This window comes from Diadema setosum, chromosome 15 (assembly GCF_964275005.1).
Source record: "Diadema setosum chromosome 15, eeDiaSeto1, whole genome shotgun sequence".
Classification (NCBI taxonomy): Eukaryota; Metazoa; Echinodermata; class Echinoidea; order Diadematoida; family Diadematidae; genus Diadema; species Diadema setosum.
In genome coordinates this window covers 3548286-3567083 of record NC_092699.1, presented here as the reverse complement: position 1 = coordinate 3567083, position 18798 = coordinate 3548286, and the positions used below count along the sequence as shown (strand labels likewise).

The following is an 18798-nucleotide window of genomic DNA, read 5'->3' as shown; positions in this document are numbered from 1 at the left end:
TTTCTTAATCGTTTATTTCTTTACACAAACGATGCAGGTAGGTCTATAATACAACTAAAAGTACACTTCATAATCACGATAGTAATCAAACTACTCTAATTCATTTTTTTTTTGAATTCTGCGTTCTTTTGGATGAGCACATGCAATCAAATGCAAGTCAGAATATCTTACTAGAGTCAGATATTGGTCAATCAGAATTTGGTACTTAGATAATATTATGTATGCTTAATGTTTAATGTTTAATGAAGATCTCAACTTTTTTGCAACAGTGCCCAGGAGACAGTTCTCTATCCTACACAAATATAAAGTACACTGATCAATGACAGCAAAAAGAGTGATCATATGCCTTATTCATTCCTGGTCATGAACTAAGAAGTTAGTCCGGTGAGAGGTTCTGATGATCAGTTCATCGATTAACCTGTCTTACATGTAGCCACGCCCTTCTCCCAGTCTAGTCGCCTTATGACGTGGAATCGCCAGTATAGGACAAACTTACTACAACCCTGCACCATCCTCCATTTCGACTTCATGCATTCTGGGCGTCAATACTTCGCTGGAAATCATGCCCAAAAAGCGTGAGAGGGAAGAACAGCCAGCTAAGGCTGAAAAACATTCCAAGTTACAACACCAAATTCATGAGAAGAGGTAAACCATATCACAGTCAAAACAGGAAATTATAATTAGACAGGAATGTCTTCAAATCGTCCGTATGACTTTCAGTTTTGATGACAGGCAGGATAGTGGATAAAGCTTGCATACCGGGTTTCTTTAAAAAAAAATGGAAAGTTCCAAGTGTATGTTTCTGACCTTTGTAAAATCATGTTCAGTTCAGTTGAAAAACATTTTGCTGTGATTGCTTCACAAAAGGAAAACCAGTCGGGAATTTTCACGTGATTGACATGAGTTTTCAAAGGCACATTTCGACTCATGATTACAATGATTCGCAGACGTAACAGGGCATCTGGATTAGGGCTGGTTTTATTCTCTGAGCCATTCGAACTTTGTTTTGCATTGTACAAATTGATCGACTACTTTGATTGCATGATAAGGTTAGCATCTGGAAAACCTATATCCATTTGTGTACGTTACATCGACTTTCTCCTGTTTGTGATTCGTCACATAGGAGATTGCCTAATTGTCAGGTATTAACGAAGAAGAGAAGATCTGGTTATGGACTCCATTGAAGGTTACTCATTTCAAAGTACTAGTGCACCAAAAAAAATTATTAAAAAGGAAAACAACAACTACAAATTTGGTTCATTGATGATCAGAAATTTAAAAAGAAATGCCTGAACTACCTCTTTGCATGCCAATAAGGGTTACAGCTCGTTATTCCGAAGGTTCGTTATTCCGAAGGCTCTTTATTCCTAAGATTCGTCATTCCGAAGGTTCATTGTTCCGAATTTCATTGTCGGATTAACCGATCTTCGGAATAACGAACCTTCGGAATAACACCACAAATTTTCGGATTAACGAACCCCTTTTCATTTTCGGATTAACGAACCTCTAGTTATAGGGAATTTGCGTGTTTCGGATTAACGACCCTTCGGAACAACGAACCTTCGGAATAGCGAACCTTCGGAATAACGAACAGCACCCGCCAATAAGTCTCCGGTTGAAAATGAATGAATAGCTGGAACACACAAAAGATGCTCATCATAAACAGAAATAACCATGTGATGCCTTTAATCACTGCAATGTAAATGGATGTGCTATTGTCTATTGTGGTGAGTATACCGGCCTACTCGATGGTATAGGCCTTGATTTTGTAGTCTTGTAGTTAGAAAGGTACAATAAATGGATGTTTAAATTCGTTAAGTTTCAGTCATAACACTCTGACGAAATACTAATGTAAGCTGATTATACGACAGAAATGAATACATTTTAGTTCACAGAGCAGATCTTGGATGTAATTGTTTCACACATCTCCCTTGCAAATTGAGAGGCATGTAAGCAACCCCACCGCACAGAAGACCGCAGTATTTTGTTTTATACTAGTTTATGCTCTTCTATAATTTATACAATTACTTTTTTTTTCATTGTCTTATAGTCATTAGAATATCGTGTCTCAAAACTTAGCAATAATAACAATTTATGATGATGATGATAATAATGATAATAATAATAATAATAATAATGATAATAATAATAATAATAATAATAATAATAATATGAATTTATATTTACTTCAAATCCATTCTGTAAGAGTGCTCAAAGTGCATTATAACCCCGGTCTACGGAAACATCATTTCCCGCCAGCACAGACAATGTTCACTCTCCACTCCCTGATGGGGAGCTTTCCAACCAGTCTCCATTTAACAGATTACAGATCCATTTTTAAAAATTCACAAATGCACAAACTGTATATATGCTGGCTGATAATAGGCATAATTTTGGCACTAATTTTCTAGCTATATCAGAATTGATTTCTTGTAATTTACACGGATGAAGAGTACTACAAGTAATCATTTTCCTGACCATACATTACAGAATGCCTGAAGATCAGTCAGGTGATGTGGATTTCATTTTGAGAGATATTGCCAGAGATATCTCAGAGAATGAAGACATCGAGAACCTCGGGAAAGGGTTGGGCTTCACTGTGGCGGAATGCCAGAACTTCATCAAAACTAACTATCGTCACCATGAAATAACGAATGAAGGAACTGTCTGCATGCTTCGTAAATGGAGTACGGGAGTGAGCCCGTCGTCACTTCGATCAGACCTGAGAGAAGCTCTGAAGAGAGCCAGGCTAGTCCGGATTGCTGATATACATCTACCATTAGGTATGTCATCGCCATGTTATACCCATTTAAAGATTAAAAGGTGAAGGGTATGCACTTTCACAATGTTGTCCTAAAAAGGGGCCTTAAATCTCTGTGAAAAGAGTGATTAAGACGTTAGAATACAAGCATGTTTATTGAAAAAGTCGTCTATAATATTTGGACTTAGCTCATTAGAAAACAAATGCAATAGTTATAATCACTTATTGTGACATCTTAATATCATAGGCTGGTTTTGGAAAATGAATTCAATCTGTTTATGCACGCTGTCGTTTACAACCCTTTGTTTTCTCCTCTTTAAAGATCGGTCCCTCATTTCCACTTCAGCTCACCATGACAAAATCAAACAAACAAACAAAAACAGAACCCACACTTAATCACACGAAAATGCGAAAATGCCTAGATATTTTATATCAACTTTATCCGTCATATATTGATGTAGGCAGAAAAAAAGTGGAATATATAAGTTTAATACACAATGTACAGTTTAATTATACCCACATAATTAATCATCATTCTCCGGCCCTATTTCCACTGTAACTGAACTTGAATGAATGCACTTTCTTGTCATCATATGTTATTTGAAGGCGATAATGCAAGTGTTAGAAATTGAAACTTGTCACGGAGCCTGTACGGACTAGTGCCAGACAAGCATGTCCTTGTAGAAAAAAAAAAACATTAGAAAGAAAAGCAAAACTGAAAAAAGTCCTAATGAGGCATTCTTAAGCAGTATTTCTTTTTTCATTATCTAACTCAACTAACAATATTTAACAAACCGCATAGGAAGGACTAAGCGAAAGAAACTGAAGTCATGACAGTCGTATTTCAACTATAATTATAGTCATTTTTTTCTTCAAAGACGGTTATGGCGACAACCGGGAAACGATCGACACCGCAGCATCTTGTTTTATACTATTTTACACTCTGTTATAGTTTATGTTGTTACTTTTTTTTTCATTGTCTTATAGTCATTAGAGTATCCTGTCTCACAACAATAACTAATTACAATGATACTGATAATAATAATCATTATGATAGTAGCAATAATAAAATTCATTGATATTCAGCCAAATCAACTCTGTTAGAGTACTCAAATCTCATACAAATTATTATTATCCCGGTCTACGCATACATTATTTCCCATCAGCAGTGAAAATGCTCACTTTCCGCTCCCTGGGGAGCATTCCAGTCAGAAGAGATTTTTACAGGCGCATATATGCAAATGCATAAATTCACAAATGCACAAATTGTACATGCTGGCATATATAAGGCATGATTTGGAACTAATTTTCTAGCTAGAGACTGAAAATGATATAGCAGTCAATACATAATTCTAGAAGCTGGCAGACTTTTTGTTCAAAATGATAATCAAATGTATAGCTTTAACTCACAGAAGCATATTTTCCCCATTAAATTTCAAAAAGCAAATTGTTGATGTTTACTATGTGTGATGTAATCTGATAGGGAATCAGAAGCACGTTGCTCCATATCCAAATATGTAGAAAAAGAACAAGCATAAAAGTCTAATAAAGTCAAGGTCATATAATCAGTCTTAATAGCGTTGGATTACAATCAAACTTTTCTTGACAATACTGTAGCAACAGGTATTTTCTTATAGGAATCGCGAAATATTAATACATATCACCAGAATTTAAACGATTAGATCACATTCAACGATGTACTTTATTGATTAGCTAATTTTTCAATATATCCAAATATTTTCATCTTTTTAGGTGATACGCTATCAGCGTATCACCTATTGTGATTGTCAAAATCTCTCTTTATTTTTTTTTATTCTTCTTTCTTTCTGGACAATTTTGTGTCGTCAATATCTCAAGAATGACATTACGAAATAACATGACATTTTCAGTCAACATGTCTCATGACAAAATCTAGCCACAATAAGGTTTTCATGACAGTAACATATCTATGACGTCATCTAGGCGCCATTTTGTGATTTTCGGACCTTGTCACATGATCGATCATAACTTCATAACTAGATGTCATTTCTGTATCATTTTCGGTGGACATGAAGTTCAGGTCACGCTCTATCTTACTTTTTAACGCTAGTTACACAGGTCATCATTACGGGCGCGTAAGCGCGCGTCCAAATTTTAAAAGGCTCAAAACGACTTCCCAATGGGAAATCTCGAAGTTTCAGACAATTTTAAGCGTTTCAAACATTTTCTCGCGTGCGCGTCCGTCCGCGCAATTTCGCGCGCAGAGCCCGTAAGCAACATGGAAATGCAATTTTTTTGACTGATTTGGATTCCTGATACTTTGAGTAACAATATCCATTGATTTCCGATCGATTTCGACCTATAACAAGGGAATGCACTGGCGTCAAAGTTGAAATTCCACGTGCGCGTCTTTCTGCAAATATAGTGAAAAAACATGTCTTTCTTTATTTCGCCATAGCTCTTTAAATCGTCCGTTGACCCTATATTTCTATTGCATATTACAAAAGTATATTAATTGTAAATAACATTCCTAGTATCAATATTGCCAGGAAAACGCGATGACGTCATCATATCGTCATTTTAAATAAAAAAAGTGGAATTGATTTTTTTGAGGTACTGTTTCTGACATTCATTTGCTCGTATATCTGTTGTTTAAGCTCAATATTATCCCAAATTCAGATATGTTGCACTTTGAACATTTGCCTTTCAAGTCCATGAGATGGTTTTGACATATGATGACGTCATCACACTAGAAATTGTGATTAAAGGTAGAGACTCAAAATCAGACAAGTTTACGTGTTATGTCTATGGGAGGTGATTTTTTTTAAACCATGCATTGACTTGACAACGTTTAAGCACCTTTACCTCATCTGATTTTGCTCCATTTCCTCTGAAACATAAATATGTTGTAGCTGAGACAATAAGCTTTAGTAATCATGCATTTTATGTTGTCAAATCTCCTCATCAGGTTGACAATTTTGCAATTTAAAACTGAAAATGAGAATGCAATCTGTACGGAACGATTCCCAATTTTTCTTTGCAACTGTATATTGATCGAATCCACGCTGCCACTTGTGAGAAGTTGAATAGCGCCATCACAAGTCAACACTGTCACGATTGTATTTAGATTTAATTTTCGCACTCGATCTTCAGGACAGCCATGTGGCATAATCGGTTAGCGCGCTGGTTGTTCATAACGCCATACCGGAAGGCGAGAGGTTCGACTCCCGCAGGACTTTTATCCGTTCTTTCTTTTTTTCTCTTTTTTTTCGGCAGTTCAGCTTTACTCCGATGTCATTTATCGTATTATTTCATCAAGTGTACGTAACCTGTGAACACGGCTGCTCTATTTCCCTTGTTTTGTATTGGAGTTTGGAGATTGGGTTTGCTTCATTAATTTTGTCACACATAATGTTGTAAATTGCCCCTTGTTACAGTGTCCCGCTTGCCACCTTTCGTTTGCTCTTTCCTTTTCTCTTCATTGGTTATTGTTATACTGTAACAGAATAGGTAGGAACATGTACGTTTAAATAACTTGCAGGAATGGGAGCTGAATTGATTAACTCTAGTCCAGGTGTATGGCGTCTCGCTCATCTCTAGAAATTCCAGGTTGTTATTGTTTGACCCAATAACGGAGATGTAGACAGGTTATATGTTGCTATAGAGGTATATAACTTGTGCCACATGAGTGGAAAGCATCACTGTTTAGTAGTAGTAATGAACTTTTTCATGTTGTAAATGGTATAAAGATTTAAGATAAATATATATATATATATATATATATATATATATATATATATATAAATAAAAAAAGATTAAAGATAAATTTCACATCCAATCTTCGGTACAGCCGTGTGGCTTTATAGTCGCTTAGCGCGCTGCATGGTCATTATGCACTTCCTCAGGACGAGATGTTCGAGACCCGCAGGACGCTATCATTTTTTTTTCTCTCTCTTTCTTTGTGTTTCTTTTGGCAGTTCAGCTTTATTCCGATCGATGTCATTTATCGTATCATCTTATCAATTATACTACCCCACGACACACAGTTGCTCAAGTTCCTTTTTTTTTTTGTCGGAGGCTGGAGGTTGGCTTTGCTTCATTTATCATACGTATTGTTTAAATTGCCCTTGGTACAGTGCCCCGCTTGCCACCTTTCCTTTTCTCTTTCCTTTTCTCTACGTTTGTTCCTGTTACACTGTCACAAGACAGGTCGGAAAATAATTTGCATAACTCAGCTGGAGTAGGAATGGCAACTGAATGAATTAACTCTAGGCCAGGTGTATGGCGTCTCGCTCATCTCTTTGAAATTCCAGGATGTTATTGTTTGACGCAATAACGGAGTTGAAGACAGGTTTTATGTTGCTATAGAGGTATCTTGTGCCACATGAGTAGAAGGCATCACTGTTTAGTAGTAGTAATGAACTTTTTCATGTCCCTCCATGTCAATTATAGTGTGTTCAAAGGGGTTGTGTGTCTATCTGCCGAAGAAAAGGAAAACCTTATTTTCGTCATTGCTATTTCTCTATACGTAACCGTAGGTGATGAGTGTTGTTGGTATCTGAGCAGTGAATAACACAGCATCAGGCTAAAATCCCCCTTAGTTATACGCGCTAAGCGTTCAATTTGATATATCTTTATTTATGTAGTCAATCACTGCTAATGGAGTTACAGAATTATGTTATGACACCTTTCACTGAAAGTTTGTAAAGCAAAGTTTATGGACAAGGCAAGCAATTGTACATGAATAATACCAATGATTTCAGAGGGAAATTATGGTATACCTAAATGTAAGGGTATCATTGCTTTGGAATTGCTGAGACAATAATCATCTTGGCACGAGGGCTTCCACTTCTGATAACTGATCCCTTTGAAGATGTGTCGGTCACGGGTGATCATCGTGATTCATCTTTCACGTAGAAGCTTCCGTTCCACACTCTTAGTTCGAGAAGACTTACCATCATACTTCAAATTATGATTAAAGGTAAAGACTCAAAATCAGACAAGTTGACGTGTTATGTCTATGGGAGGTGATTTTTTTTTTTAAACAATGCATTGAATTGACAACGTTTAAGCACCTTTATTTCAGCTGATTTTGCTCCATTTCCTCTGAAACTTAAGTATGTGGTAGCTCAGACAATAAGCTGCAGTAATCATGCATTTTATTTTTTTCAAATCTCCTCATCAGGTTGATAATTTTGCAGCTAAAAACTGAAAATGAGAATGGAATGTGGACCAAACGATTCCTGAATCATCTTTCACATATAAGCTTACGTTCCTCATATTTTCTCGTCAAGACGTACATGGCCGAGAGGATAAAGGCGACGTCACAAGAGACGTGAGGTTGCATACGTACGGGTTCGAACCCCATAAGAGCACGAAACAATTAAAATGCTTACATCTTTTGCTTTTTTTTCTTTTATGGAGTATTCACCTTCGTCCATGTAGAAATCACGTTTTCATGTAAACGTACACACACACACAGGTACACACACACACACACACACATACAATATCCCTTTGTTTTGTGCTGGAGACCACATTGCTTTGACAGGCAACTTGGACTTGAAATTACAAATGTTAAAGTGAAGATGACTCTTAAAAGACCGCATGGCCATGTTTGATTTTCTTTTACAATATAAAGACCTATTGGTAAATACTCATTCACATATCCTTTCCAATCAACTTACTTGGACACGCCGACACCACACGAAATTTTCAATTGGTTGCATGACAGAAACAATTTCATCTGAATTATGTAGGACTGTATAAAGAATTGGACTTCACGAATATTTCTCAATATTACTTCAAGTCGCTACTTAACATTATTTTCGTTGTCGATCACTGAAAATGAGAATGGAATCTGGTCGAAACGATTCCCGATTTATCTTTGCAACTGTATATTGATCGAATCTACGCGGCCACTCGTGGGAAGTTGAATAGCGCTATCAGTCACTTGACGTATATCGCCAAAAAACTGAATATCAATGTAAATTTGTGTTGTGTATAGCATCCATAGATAGATTTAAGTTTCGCAAAAGATCTTCGGATCTTCCGTGAGGCAGAATCGCTTAGCACGCTGCGTGTTTATAATGCCCGACCGGAAGGAGAGAAGTTAATGGAGTCCCGCAGGACTTTTTCCTTTTATTTCTTTTTTCTTTTTTTTTCTGCAGTTCAGCTTCACTCTGATGTCATGAACTACAGCTACTCTATTTCCCTTGTTTTGTATTGGAGTTTGGAGGTTGGGCTTGCTTCTTTAATTTTGTCACACGTGATGTTGTAAATTGCCCCTTGAAACAGTACCCCGCTTGCCACCATTCGTTTTCTCTTTCCTTTTCTCTTCATTTGTTCTTGTTATACTGTAGAAGGATATTTAGGAACGTGTACGTTTACATAACTAACAGGAATGGGAACTGAATTAATTAACTCTAGTCCAGGACAGGTGCATGGCGTCTCGCTTTGTATCTCTTTGGAATTCCAGGTTGTCGGTTATTGTTTGACCAAATAACGGAGTTAAAGACAGGCAGGGAAGGAAGTGACTTGATATTGCTTCATAATGAGGAATTTCGGGCAACACCTTTCCAAGTGTAGTGATTATGACGGGGTTCTCTGTCGTTTATTTTCGTCATGGCTGTTTCACTAGTTTAGCCATAGGTGATATTATGTTGTTGGCATCTGGGAGAATAGAACAGATGAGTACCAAACTGGAATAGCCCTATAAGCAATGTGGTAAGCGTTCAATTTTTTGCATTATCTTTCTTCTTTAAAGTCAATCACTACTGATCGAAATACACAATATTATATGACACGTTCCATTGGTAGTTTAGGAAAAGGGAGTTAATGCACGATGCAATGATAAATGTGCTACCATTGATTTTAGAGACGTCATTGTGGTGTGGTACTGGTGATGGTAAGGGAACCATAGATTGCTTTTAAAGTAATGAGACAATCATTGGACCTTTGCATCAAACCGTATTCCCATCTAGAATATAGTGCATGTTCGTGCGGCGTTTTTTTTTTTAAAATCCTGATGTGGACATTTTCTTTTTCTTGTTTTTAATTTAAGAATGTTATATCTAAATTTGTTTCTTTCCCCTAACATGTTTTTTGGTTGAATATAAAGTTGGACGTTCCGTGACCGAGCAGCGATTTAGTTACAGTTTCAATGCATCTTGTTTACCATCTTCTCTGACATTAAATTGATGGTTTTTATATTTGACATTGTCTGTCTATTTGCCTGTTTATGCTCATAAAACACTGCTATAACAACTAATACATTTGCTTCACTTGTCACACGCAATGATATGGATTGCAGTTGTGCATGCAGTTTTACTTCCGCCACCTTTCGTTTTTCTCTCCCCTTTTCCCTCACTTTGGTTTTGTTATACTGCAGATGGGAATGATTACAATAACATAACCCAACTTGAAGTAGGAATGAGAACTGAATAGATTAACTCTAGGCCAGGTGTATATAGCGTCTCGCTCATCTCTTTGAAATTTCAGGTTGTCATTGTTCGATCAACGGAGTTGAAGACAGGCTTTATGTTGCTATAAAGGTATCTCGCGCCACATGAATGGAATGCATACGCTGTTTAGTATTAGTAATGAATTTTTTCATGTCCATCCCTGCCAATAAAAGTGAAGTGTGTTTGACGGGGTTCTGTGTCATTCTGCCTATGAGAAAGCAAAGTTTTATTTTCGCCATGGCTGTTTCTCTATGCGTGGCCGTGGGTGATGGGTGTTGTTGGCATCTGGGCAGAAAAGAACCGAGTATCATGCTATAATACCCCCCCCCCCCGTTAGGTTCTAAGCGTTCAATACGGTGATATATCTCTCTTCTTTATTATGTCAATCACTGCTGATGGAATTACAGAATTATGTTATGACACGTTTCACTCAAAGCTTAAAAAACAAAGTTTATGCACGATACAAGTAATGGTGCATGAGTCCTATAGGCCATTGATTTTAGATGAGAAATTATGATATGCCTATAGTAGTGGTGTCATTGATTAGGAATTAATGACACAATTAAGCACTCCTTCCACTTCTAACTGTCCCCTTTGAATGTGTGTCGATCACGTGAGATCGTCATAAATTATCATTCACGTATAAGCTTACGTTCAAAGTGTACTCTTAGTTGGAGGAGACCTATAGTTACATGGTTAAAGGCGATGTCTCTTTCGCTGGAGCCGTACGTTTGGCCCGTGTTTCTTTTGCCCTTTTCTCTTTAATTGAGGCATCACTTTCGTCCAGGATAAATCACATTCTCATGTAAACAGACTCACTTGCTCAATATCCCTTGTTTTGTATCGGAGGCTTCATTGGTTTTACTGCTGGTAAATCTCACAGGCTTGTATATAGCTGTAAGAGCTCTCTGAAAGAATCATTATGATAGCAAGATTAGAGGGAGTCATAATGGTCAAAGGTCATGTTTTAAAAGGCCACTGTTAAAGCCAAGATGGTTATAAACACTTAATTGTCATGTTTTATTTGTACGTGTCGAGGATCACTTGGACCCCGTTTACAGTGCGAGGCTCGGCCGCGGCTCGGCCGCGCCGAGCCCACCTTCATTTCGGTGTAAATTATGCGCAAAAGGCCCAATGCGGGGCCAAAATTGGCCTCGCATTAGGCCACGCTCTGGAGGTGGTCTCGGCCGCGGCCGAGCCGCGGTCGCGCCCGGCCTTTTTCTCAGTGTATTAAACGCAAACTGGGCTAAATGCGCGGCCAGTTTTAGTCTGGTTTCCAAACCCTAGCCTGTACTATTTCGCTATTCGGGATATTAACCACTTCAACGTCGAAAACTAGTATATAGTTTAAGGTAGTTTTGTCCTGCAAAGGATTTTCTCCTTCGGCAAAGGCCTTTGCCCGAACGGCGACTTTGTCGCCACGGAATTCAGTTGGCAAAGGATCTGAAAACCAGACAATACCAAATTGCGTTTGTTTACAAGTAGAGCGCCACTACGACAAAATATTGAAAGGTTTGAATCAAAAGCGCGGCCGAGCCCGGCAGTGTAAACGGACTAACTTGCGGGGTTCGGCCTCGCAATTGAGGTTGGCCGCGGCCGCGGCAAATGTGATCTGAATAATGTAGGCCTAAAAAAGTTCAACTAAGTATCTCATTATAACTTCAAGGTGCTATATTACATTCTTTTCTTTGTCGATCACGGATGACCGACATCTGATGACCCCCAGCGTATCACCTAACTCGTCTTCAGTGTGACGAGTTTCATATCTCGTTTTTCTCTTGTTTTTAGGATGAGCAGTAATACAAGGAATGTATGCAGATTTTAGAAATGGCAACAATACTTTGTGAAGAGCAATTTTTTATTTCCGGTCATTAGTAAAAAGCCTGGACAAGATCTCAGTCGTTAGCTTAGAAGCTTATTCTGTTCTGGAACCTCTTCAAGTTCACAAGTGCTGCAAAATGTAAATGATCCTATCACATTTCAAATATTTGGAATCTCTGATGTCAAGGTAAATGAACATGTGCATTTACCATAGCCTGATGATGAGATGATTAAGCCCTTAATTTTGGTGAAAGTAGACGTAACGTCGCAAATCAGGAATATTCCAGTTTAGTAACCATGAACGAACCTTATTCTGCCCTCTTTCAGCCAGTGTTCCGCAGGTACAACCAAAGTTTCCTGATGACAAAATTCTGCAATTGCTGAAGAATGAGTTACGGGGTTTTTGTCATCGATCATGCAGAGACGTGCGCACTTCTCCACTTCATTCCAAATCATCAATGAAGCTTGAAGAAATATATACAAATTTAGTGATGTGCTCTCAAGATGGGGACGTAAAAACAGACGTAAATTACAATGAATTTATCGATCACTTGGAGCGAATTGGCACTGAAATAGGTTTGCCCACTCGAATTGCAATATATGGAGAAGCGGACGTTGGCAAAACAACATTCCTTGCCAAGCTTGCATTGGACTGGGCCTTGGGGAAACGCCTGAAGACTATTGATCTCGTTTTTCTTATACATCTGAGAGAAATTGAGGAGAGCATATGTTTCGGTGATACCATCATGGGCAACTTGTCTGATGAACTAGAAATCGAGGGGCTTGAATTGGACAAGTACATTCGAACAAACCAACAAAAAGTTTTGATTCTCTATGACGGTCTTGATGAGTACGCAAAGGAAATCAGCAAGAGTGCTTCGAATGATGATGCTACCATTGCTGTGATCAGAGGCGAAAAGTTCAAAAATGTCCGAGTCATTGTTACCACTCGACCATGGAAAAAGGAGCGGATAAAATCCGACACTAAACTCGAGAAACAGTACACATTTGTAGAGATTGAGGGTTTCAAGCCAGATGATGTTTCGTACTATATTTCAAAATTCTTCCCCCACAACGAAGAAGCCAGAAACAGTCTTATCAGCTTGATGACAGACAGTGAGAGCATCGTAGCACAGAATATGGCACCCTACCCGATTTACTGCAGCATGCTTTGTTTTATTTGGCAGAATGAAGGAAACCGCAGTGTAATTCAGGGGCTGGAAACTTTCGCCAATTTTTTCGACGAATTGATCCATCATCTTAAAGTCCACTTTGCTGGAAAGGAGACAGACGAAGAGGCGCAAGAAACAAAATTGGTGCGAGGTGACGACTGTTTACAGAATTTTGGCAAAGACGCCTTGTCTAACCTCCTCAGAAACCAGCTTGTATTTGGAGATAAAGACCTCACCGTAAGTGACGTCGATGTTAAGACGGCATGTGAAATTGGAGTTCTTACAAGAGAGGAACACTTTGTTTCCAGAAGGGAAAACAACAAGAGAAGAACAAAGCGTTTGGTCGAATATAGAATACCCCACAAACTGTTTCAGGAGTACATGGCAGGATTGCATCTGGCGTGGCTGTATGAGAACAATCCAGAAGAGTTCAACCAGCTGAACAATAAACTGATTGAAGACTTTGAAAAATTTTCTTACCTTCTCTACTTCACTGCAGCGCAAGGCGTAGATGTCGGAAAGGCTGTCCTGAGTTCCTTATGCAAGATGTTACCTGATGAAGAGAAACTTGAGTTTATCATTGATGTAGCATTTGAATGCCATAGACTGGATGCTCTTCAGCCTCTAATTCCTTACCTCAATGAAAAGAAGTCTCTGAGTATCAGAGGTCCTTACCATACAGCCTCGGGATGGGTCTATGCATGGGAGGCATGTGGTTACTTTGTAAGTTCTTTTCACGTCACCAGCGCCTCAGTGCGCTGTTGTTTAATTGTCAGTATTTTAATATCCGGTAGACACAGCATCATGGCACATTATTATGCTTTCATTTTTGTCACAATTAAGACAACTAGAATGACTTAATGTGTCTTGAACGTCATAACATTATAATGCACATAATACAATGACCTGTTATGATTATTTTGTAAATATCTGAAGAAACATTTAATTTCAGTAAGTTGTGTGCGTAACGGAAATAGTGATGATAGGTGTGGATGAGTAGATTGGGATATCAATAGCACGTGTCTAAAAATTACCATGCATTAAACAACATCAGCAGTTAGCAATTATTAGTAAATGTTTATTTATTTTTATTAGGTTTGTCATTCCCCTCCATTATCAGTCCATTTAGTTTTGTATTTGTCATAAAAGGCATGACATTATTGCATTTCAATCCATAGTATAACCTTTGATAAACATAATAATATAATAATAATTACAACATGATAACACTTTTGTATTGATTTTGTGTGCCTATGTGTATACAGTTGTTCTGAATGATATAAACGACATGAAAAAAAGGAAATGAAATAAAATATGCAATTTCGTTTGAACAATGGATCATATTTCTAAGTAAACATAATTCCTTTTTCTTTTTCTTTTTTGAGTACGTTTTTTCTCACTTCAGATGATTGCACACTTAGAATCCAAATCCAACATCACCATAGACTGAAAATGACGAATTCTTTTGTCCTACTTCTATCAATAGGCATCAGAGTGTTCAGAATACCCTGGCCTAACGGAAAAGGACAATAGCACTGCGATTGCTGCTCGAAATGCTGGTCGAGGCATTTGCTTACTGTCTAATCTGACATCATTGGATTTGACGACCATCCAGCTGCATGAGGACTTCTTCACAGGAATGTCTTCTATGGCCTCGCAATCAAAGGTAAGATTCTTCTGTAAAGCAAGCATATTGTAATTTCTATCCTCTCACTGATTTTGGCATTACTTCTAACAAATGCGACAGACAGGGCCGTAAGTTTGCTAAATTCAGTCATCGTCAAGATTCAAAGGACCCGGGTTCGATTCCTGAGTCTAACTGAGCAATGACGTGTGTACGCATTCCGTCATTTCTCCACTACTAACAAACAAAACACGCTGTCCCTCGGATAATACGTAGAATTGAGCTTCCTTGTGTGAGAGAGTCACAACACATGCTTGTAAAAGATCCCCTTTCATCATTAAATAGCAAAGAGCAGATTGCATCACACAGTGAAATAGTCCCGCCTCCCATCCAAATTGACCCTATAGAAGACCAGCTATATAGTTCAGCTGAACATAGGCTATCTGTAGCCATTTTCTAAAATGGGAAGAAAATGAAACAAACAAACAAATTAAAGAGGTTCAACATCTGCCTATAAGATATGGTGTAAAGCATAATTTCTTCCTCATTTCGAAAACCTGAAAAACGATCTGTCTTTGAGTTGCGTGCCCATCTTCCCAGCTTCTGAATTTGAAGTGTTATGATTTATATTTGGCTGGTAAATGGCCAAGTTTATTATTCCATGACGCTTTCCTATTCCATTGCCATTTGCAGGGAAAATAAGTGTTACAGAATGAATGAATAAATGAATAGGTAGAAATGTGTGTGTGTGGGTGTGTGTGTGTGTGTTTGTGTGGTCGTTGAGATAAGCTATTTTTTTTATATTTTGCGTCTCTTATATTGAATAATTTTCTGTCGCACTAGTTAATATTCATAATATGCATTTCTTAGGAGATGTTTTAAGATATTCCTTATGACTCAATGAGGATGTAGAGGATAGAAAAAAATAAAAAGGGGAGCATTTGGTAGAACATTTTTTTTTTTTTTGTGCGCATTCCTTTTTTTTTTGTTTTTGTTTAAAAATCTAGCTTCGGAGAGGGGTTTTCCCAACATGACAAAACTCGGGGTACATTTTATAGAAAGATCACTACACCTCTCTCTATTCTATATATCTCTGAATGTGTTGCATGCGCAGGGCAACTACATAATATCTACCTTCATCACGAACAAAAGTTCGTAACAAGGGAAATAAAGGAATAAAAGGGTAAATATGGACATTAATCCCGAATGATATTGCCTCATTCCCATTTTCCCACCTGACCTATAGGTCCTATAGTTTCGGTTTGCCTTTACATATATATATATGTAAGGTCTGCCAAAGACGGTACACTGCGATTTGAGCTTATTTGGGGATGTAGTACCACAAGCCTGTAAGACCTAGGAGTGATTGTACCTGTTTCTTGGATTGCGGTGACTCAAGGATCTTTTCAGCTGGTCTACTGCTGGTTTAGAAAGTACAATGACTCTATGCCGAAATTGGTAGTCCGTTATCACTGGCAGCTAATCTTCTTGATGTTAAGTTCTCGAAGTTTGGGCCTCCTTTGCGCATACGACACTAGTCACTGTGTAGCATCTAAAAACAAAAAACAAAAAATCCGCGGAGATTGATAGAGCATCGTTCTTAGTCTTCTAACTCTACGTTTCCCTCTTTTTGATGCTGCATAGCTGGAATCAATTAGTCACGGGGGAGGACCAGACCTCTCGGCTGCTGCATCACAGGCCTACGCCAAGAGTATCTGCACCATGCCAAACCTCAAGGCTCTTCGACTATTTGATGTAGGCATAGCAGACAATTTTTTCATCTCCCTCGCCGAATCAGCACCAGGAGCAAGGGTATGTTGTTTTCTTTGTGTTTGTTTCTAAAGTGATATCCAATTGTGTACGAAAGAACATTTTCTTTTGTTATTATTATGATCTGATTATCGGAGTGGGAAACTACAATGCACGACACAGTTTTTTGTTTGTTTGTTTGTTTGTTTGTTTGTTTGTTTGTTTTTCTTTTTGCTGAACCATGTTGAACACTGCGGCAGTATCTTTGTTCCATGGAAAAGTCGGATGCATTGCAGAATATCCTAAATATTACTACACTGCATTATGACGTGTAACGTTTTCGTAACCTGGCATATCAACATTGCAAAAGCATCATAGCTAGCTATAATCTGTGCCTTTGGTGACAAAAAAAAAATGAAAATGATAGAACACAGAGTGCATATGTATCGTCCAATATTCTTGTCCTTTTATCTTTTATCCTTCCACCACCTGTCCACGACAGCAAACTTGCAACAAAGGAGTCACTGTTTAGCGTTTGACAAAATTCTTTTGAAGCATTTGTAGAAAAATCCTACCATTTTCCACCCTCTTACGGCCCTGTATAGCTGGAATCAATTAGCCACGGGGAAGGGCCAGACATCTCGGCTACTGCAGCACAGGCCTACGCCAAGAGCATCTGCACAATGCCAAACCTTCAGAGTTTGGAGCTACACTCCATCGGTTTTGCAGACGATTTCTTTCTCACCCTCGCGGCATCAGCATCAGGAGCAAGGGTATCTTTTCCTTGTATTGTTTCTCTTCATTTTTAGAGTGACGAGTGAACCAAAGAGACGTTTTCTTATATGTGACCGTGCACCTCAAAACGAACATTAAAAAGTCGCACACACTGATTTTGCGTGAGGACTAAAAATAAGTGAAATGGGTCAACCCAGCCGAACTTGACTTTTTGATATTTTCTGAAAGAGCGGGTCTTCTTTTACATTATGCTAAAATTTGGTATCATAAAACGGGCAGGAAAGTGTGTTTTTTTCGCCGTTTATCTCGAACATTTTTGTAGAATAGTGTGATTAGGTGTGTCTTTAGAGTCCCTTTTTCATTTCTGAAAAACCTTATCCACACTCTTCACTTTCAACTCTAATATCTTTTGAAAAGATAGTGCTACTGCTTTGAAAGTTGGCATTAATTATGGACAGAATGTGTTAATGAGGCATGTTTAATTTCAGTTTAATTTAATAATCCCTTCATTGTTGTTACTCTGGTGGTTTACTTCCTGTTTTTTGTCCCATTCATCGCACAGCCAGCACGGTTTGGTAAAGATTAAGCGCTTGAATAGACACTGCACTTCAGAGCCTCTTTTCTCAGTTCACACTTTCCCTGAGTTTGTGCTTACTTTCCAATATTTAGATAGGTTAGGAGAGTCCATTTGATTTGAGTTATACATCATTTTAAAGCTTGAAGTATGCTCTTTCAGAATATGGTCTTAACTAAAAATTCATGTCTGGCGACTTTTTGTTTGTTTTGAGGTGCAAGGTCACAATTATACATGTATATAAAGTTGGCTGTAAAGTCAGTCTAACAGAAACTAATGGTTTAATTGAAATTAATTCATGGAATGTTAAAGGTTGTACCTGTAACAACAAACTTAACACTAAACAAAAAGTAAGTTCCCCCTAAAACAAACCTCTGTAATCAATGAATCAGGAACCTTTGAGGGAATCTGAATAGAGGATCAGGCTACCCTTCATGTGAAATTCAGTGGATTTCTCTTGGCCACGCTTGAGTGAGCATGACTTAAAATCAAAATAGTCACATTTTGAAGTTCACAAGCCCAATTTTGCAACTTTAATTTGGTGATATCAGAACAAATTTCAATTTTCCAGAATAAAAAGGCATGCAATGTATGATTTATGTGCTTCTTATCGTACCATGTGACTTGTGCACAACATTTCACTGTTGAGTAAACACGGGGTGAAAATGGCCCAGTAAGAATTGCGATAATTCTGCGCATTGAAATCAATTGTACGATGTTGTTTTTTTTTTTTAATATTGTGCTAATACCAACACACATATCACTCACCACCTGACATTTCAGTCACGGCATGGGGAAAAATAGGGTGTAATTCAAAGCAAATCACAACGAAAGGAGTATCATTGTAGGCTAAAATTTTGCTCACTTCATAAGCACATTCTACTTTTCACAAATGGTTTCACAAGTTATTACAGTTGAAT

At 38.0% G+C, this 18798-nt stretch overlaps 1 protein-coding gene across 1 annotated transcript in view; it reads left to right on the top strand.

Annotated features, from left to right (window-relative positions):
* Window positions 1–541: 541 nt before the first annotated feature.
* LOC140239175 (uncharacterized) overlaps window positions 542–18798 on the top strand; it is a 43257-nt gene continuing 25000 nt past the window's right edge. Inside the window, exons 1-6 of the mRNA XM_072319056.1 lie at window positions 542–645; window positions 2491–2798; window positions 12352–13919; window positions 14683–14862; window positions 16465–16632; window positions 17175–17342. Of these exons, the coding sequence (XP_072175157.1) occupies window positions 563–645; window positions 2491–2798; window positions 12352–13919; window positions 14683–14862; window positions 16465–16632; window positions 17175–17342 (2475 nt within the window). The 5' untranslated portion in view covers window positions 542–562. The remainder of the gene's footprint in view (window positions 646–2490; window positions 2799–12351; window positions 13920–14682; window positions 14863–16464; window positions 16633–17174; window positions 17343–18798) is intronic.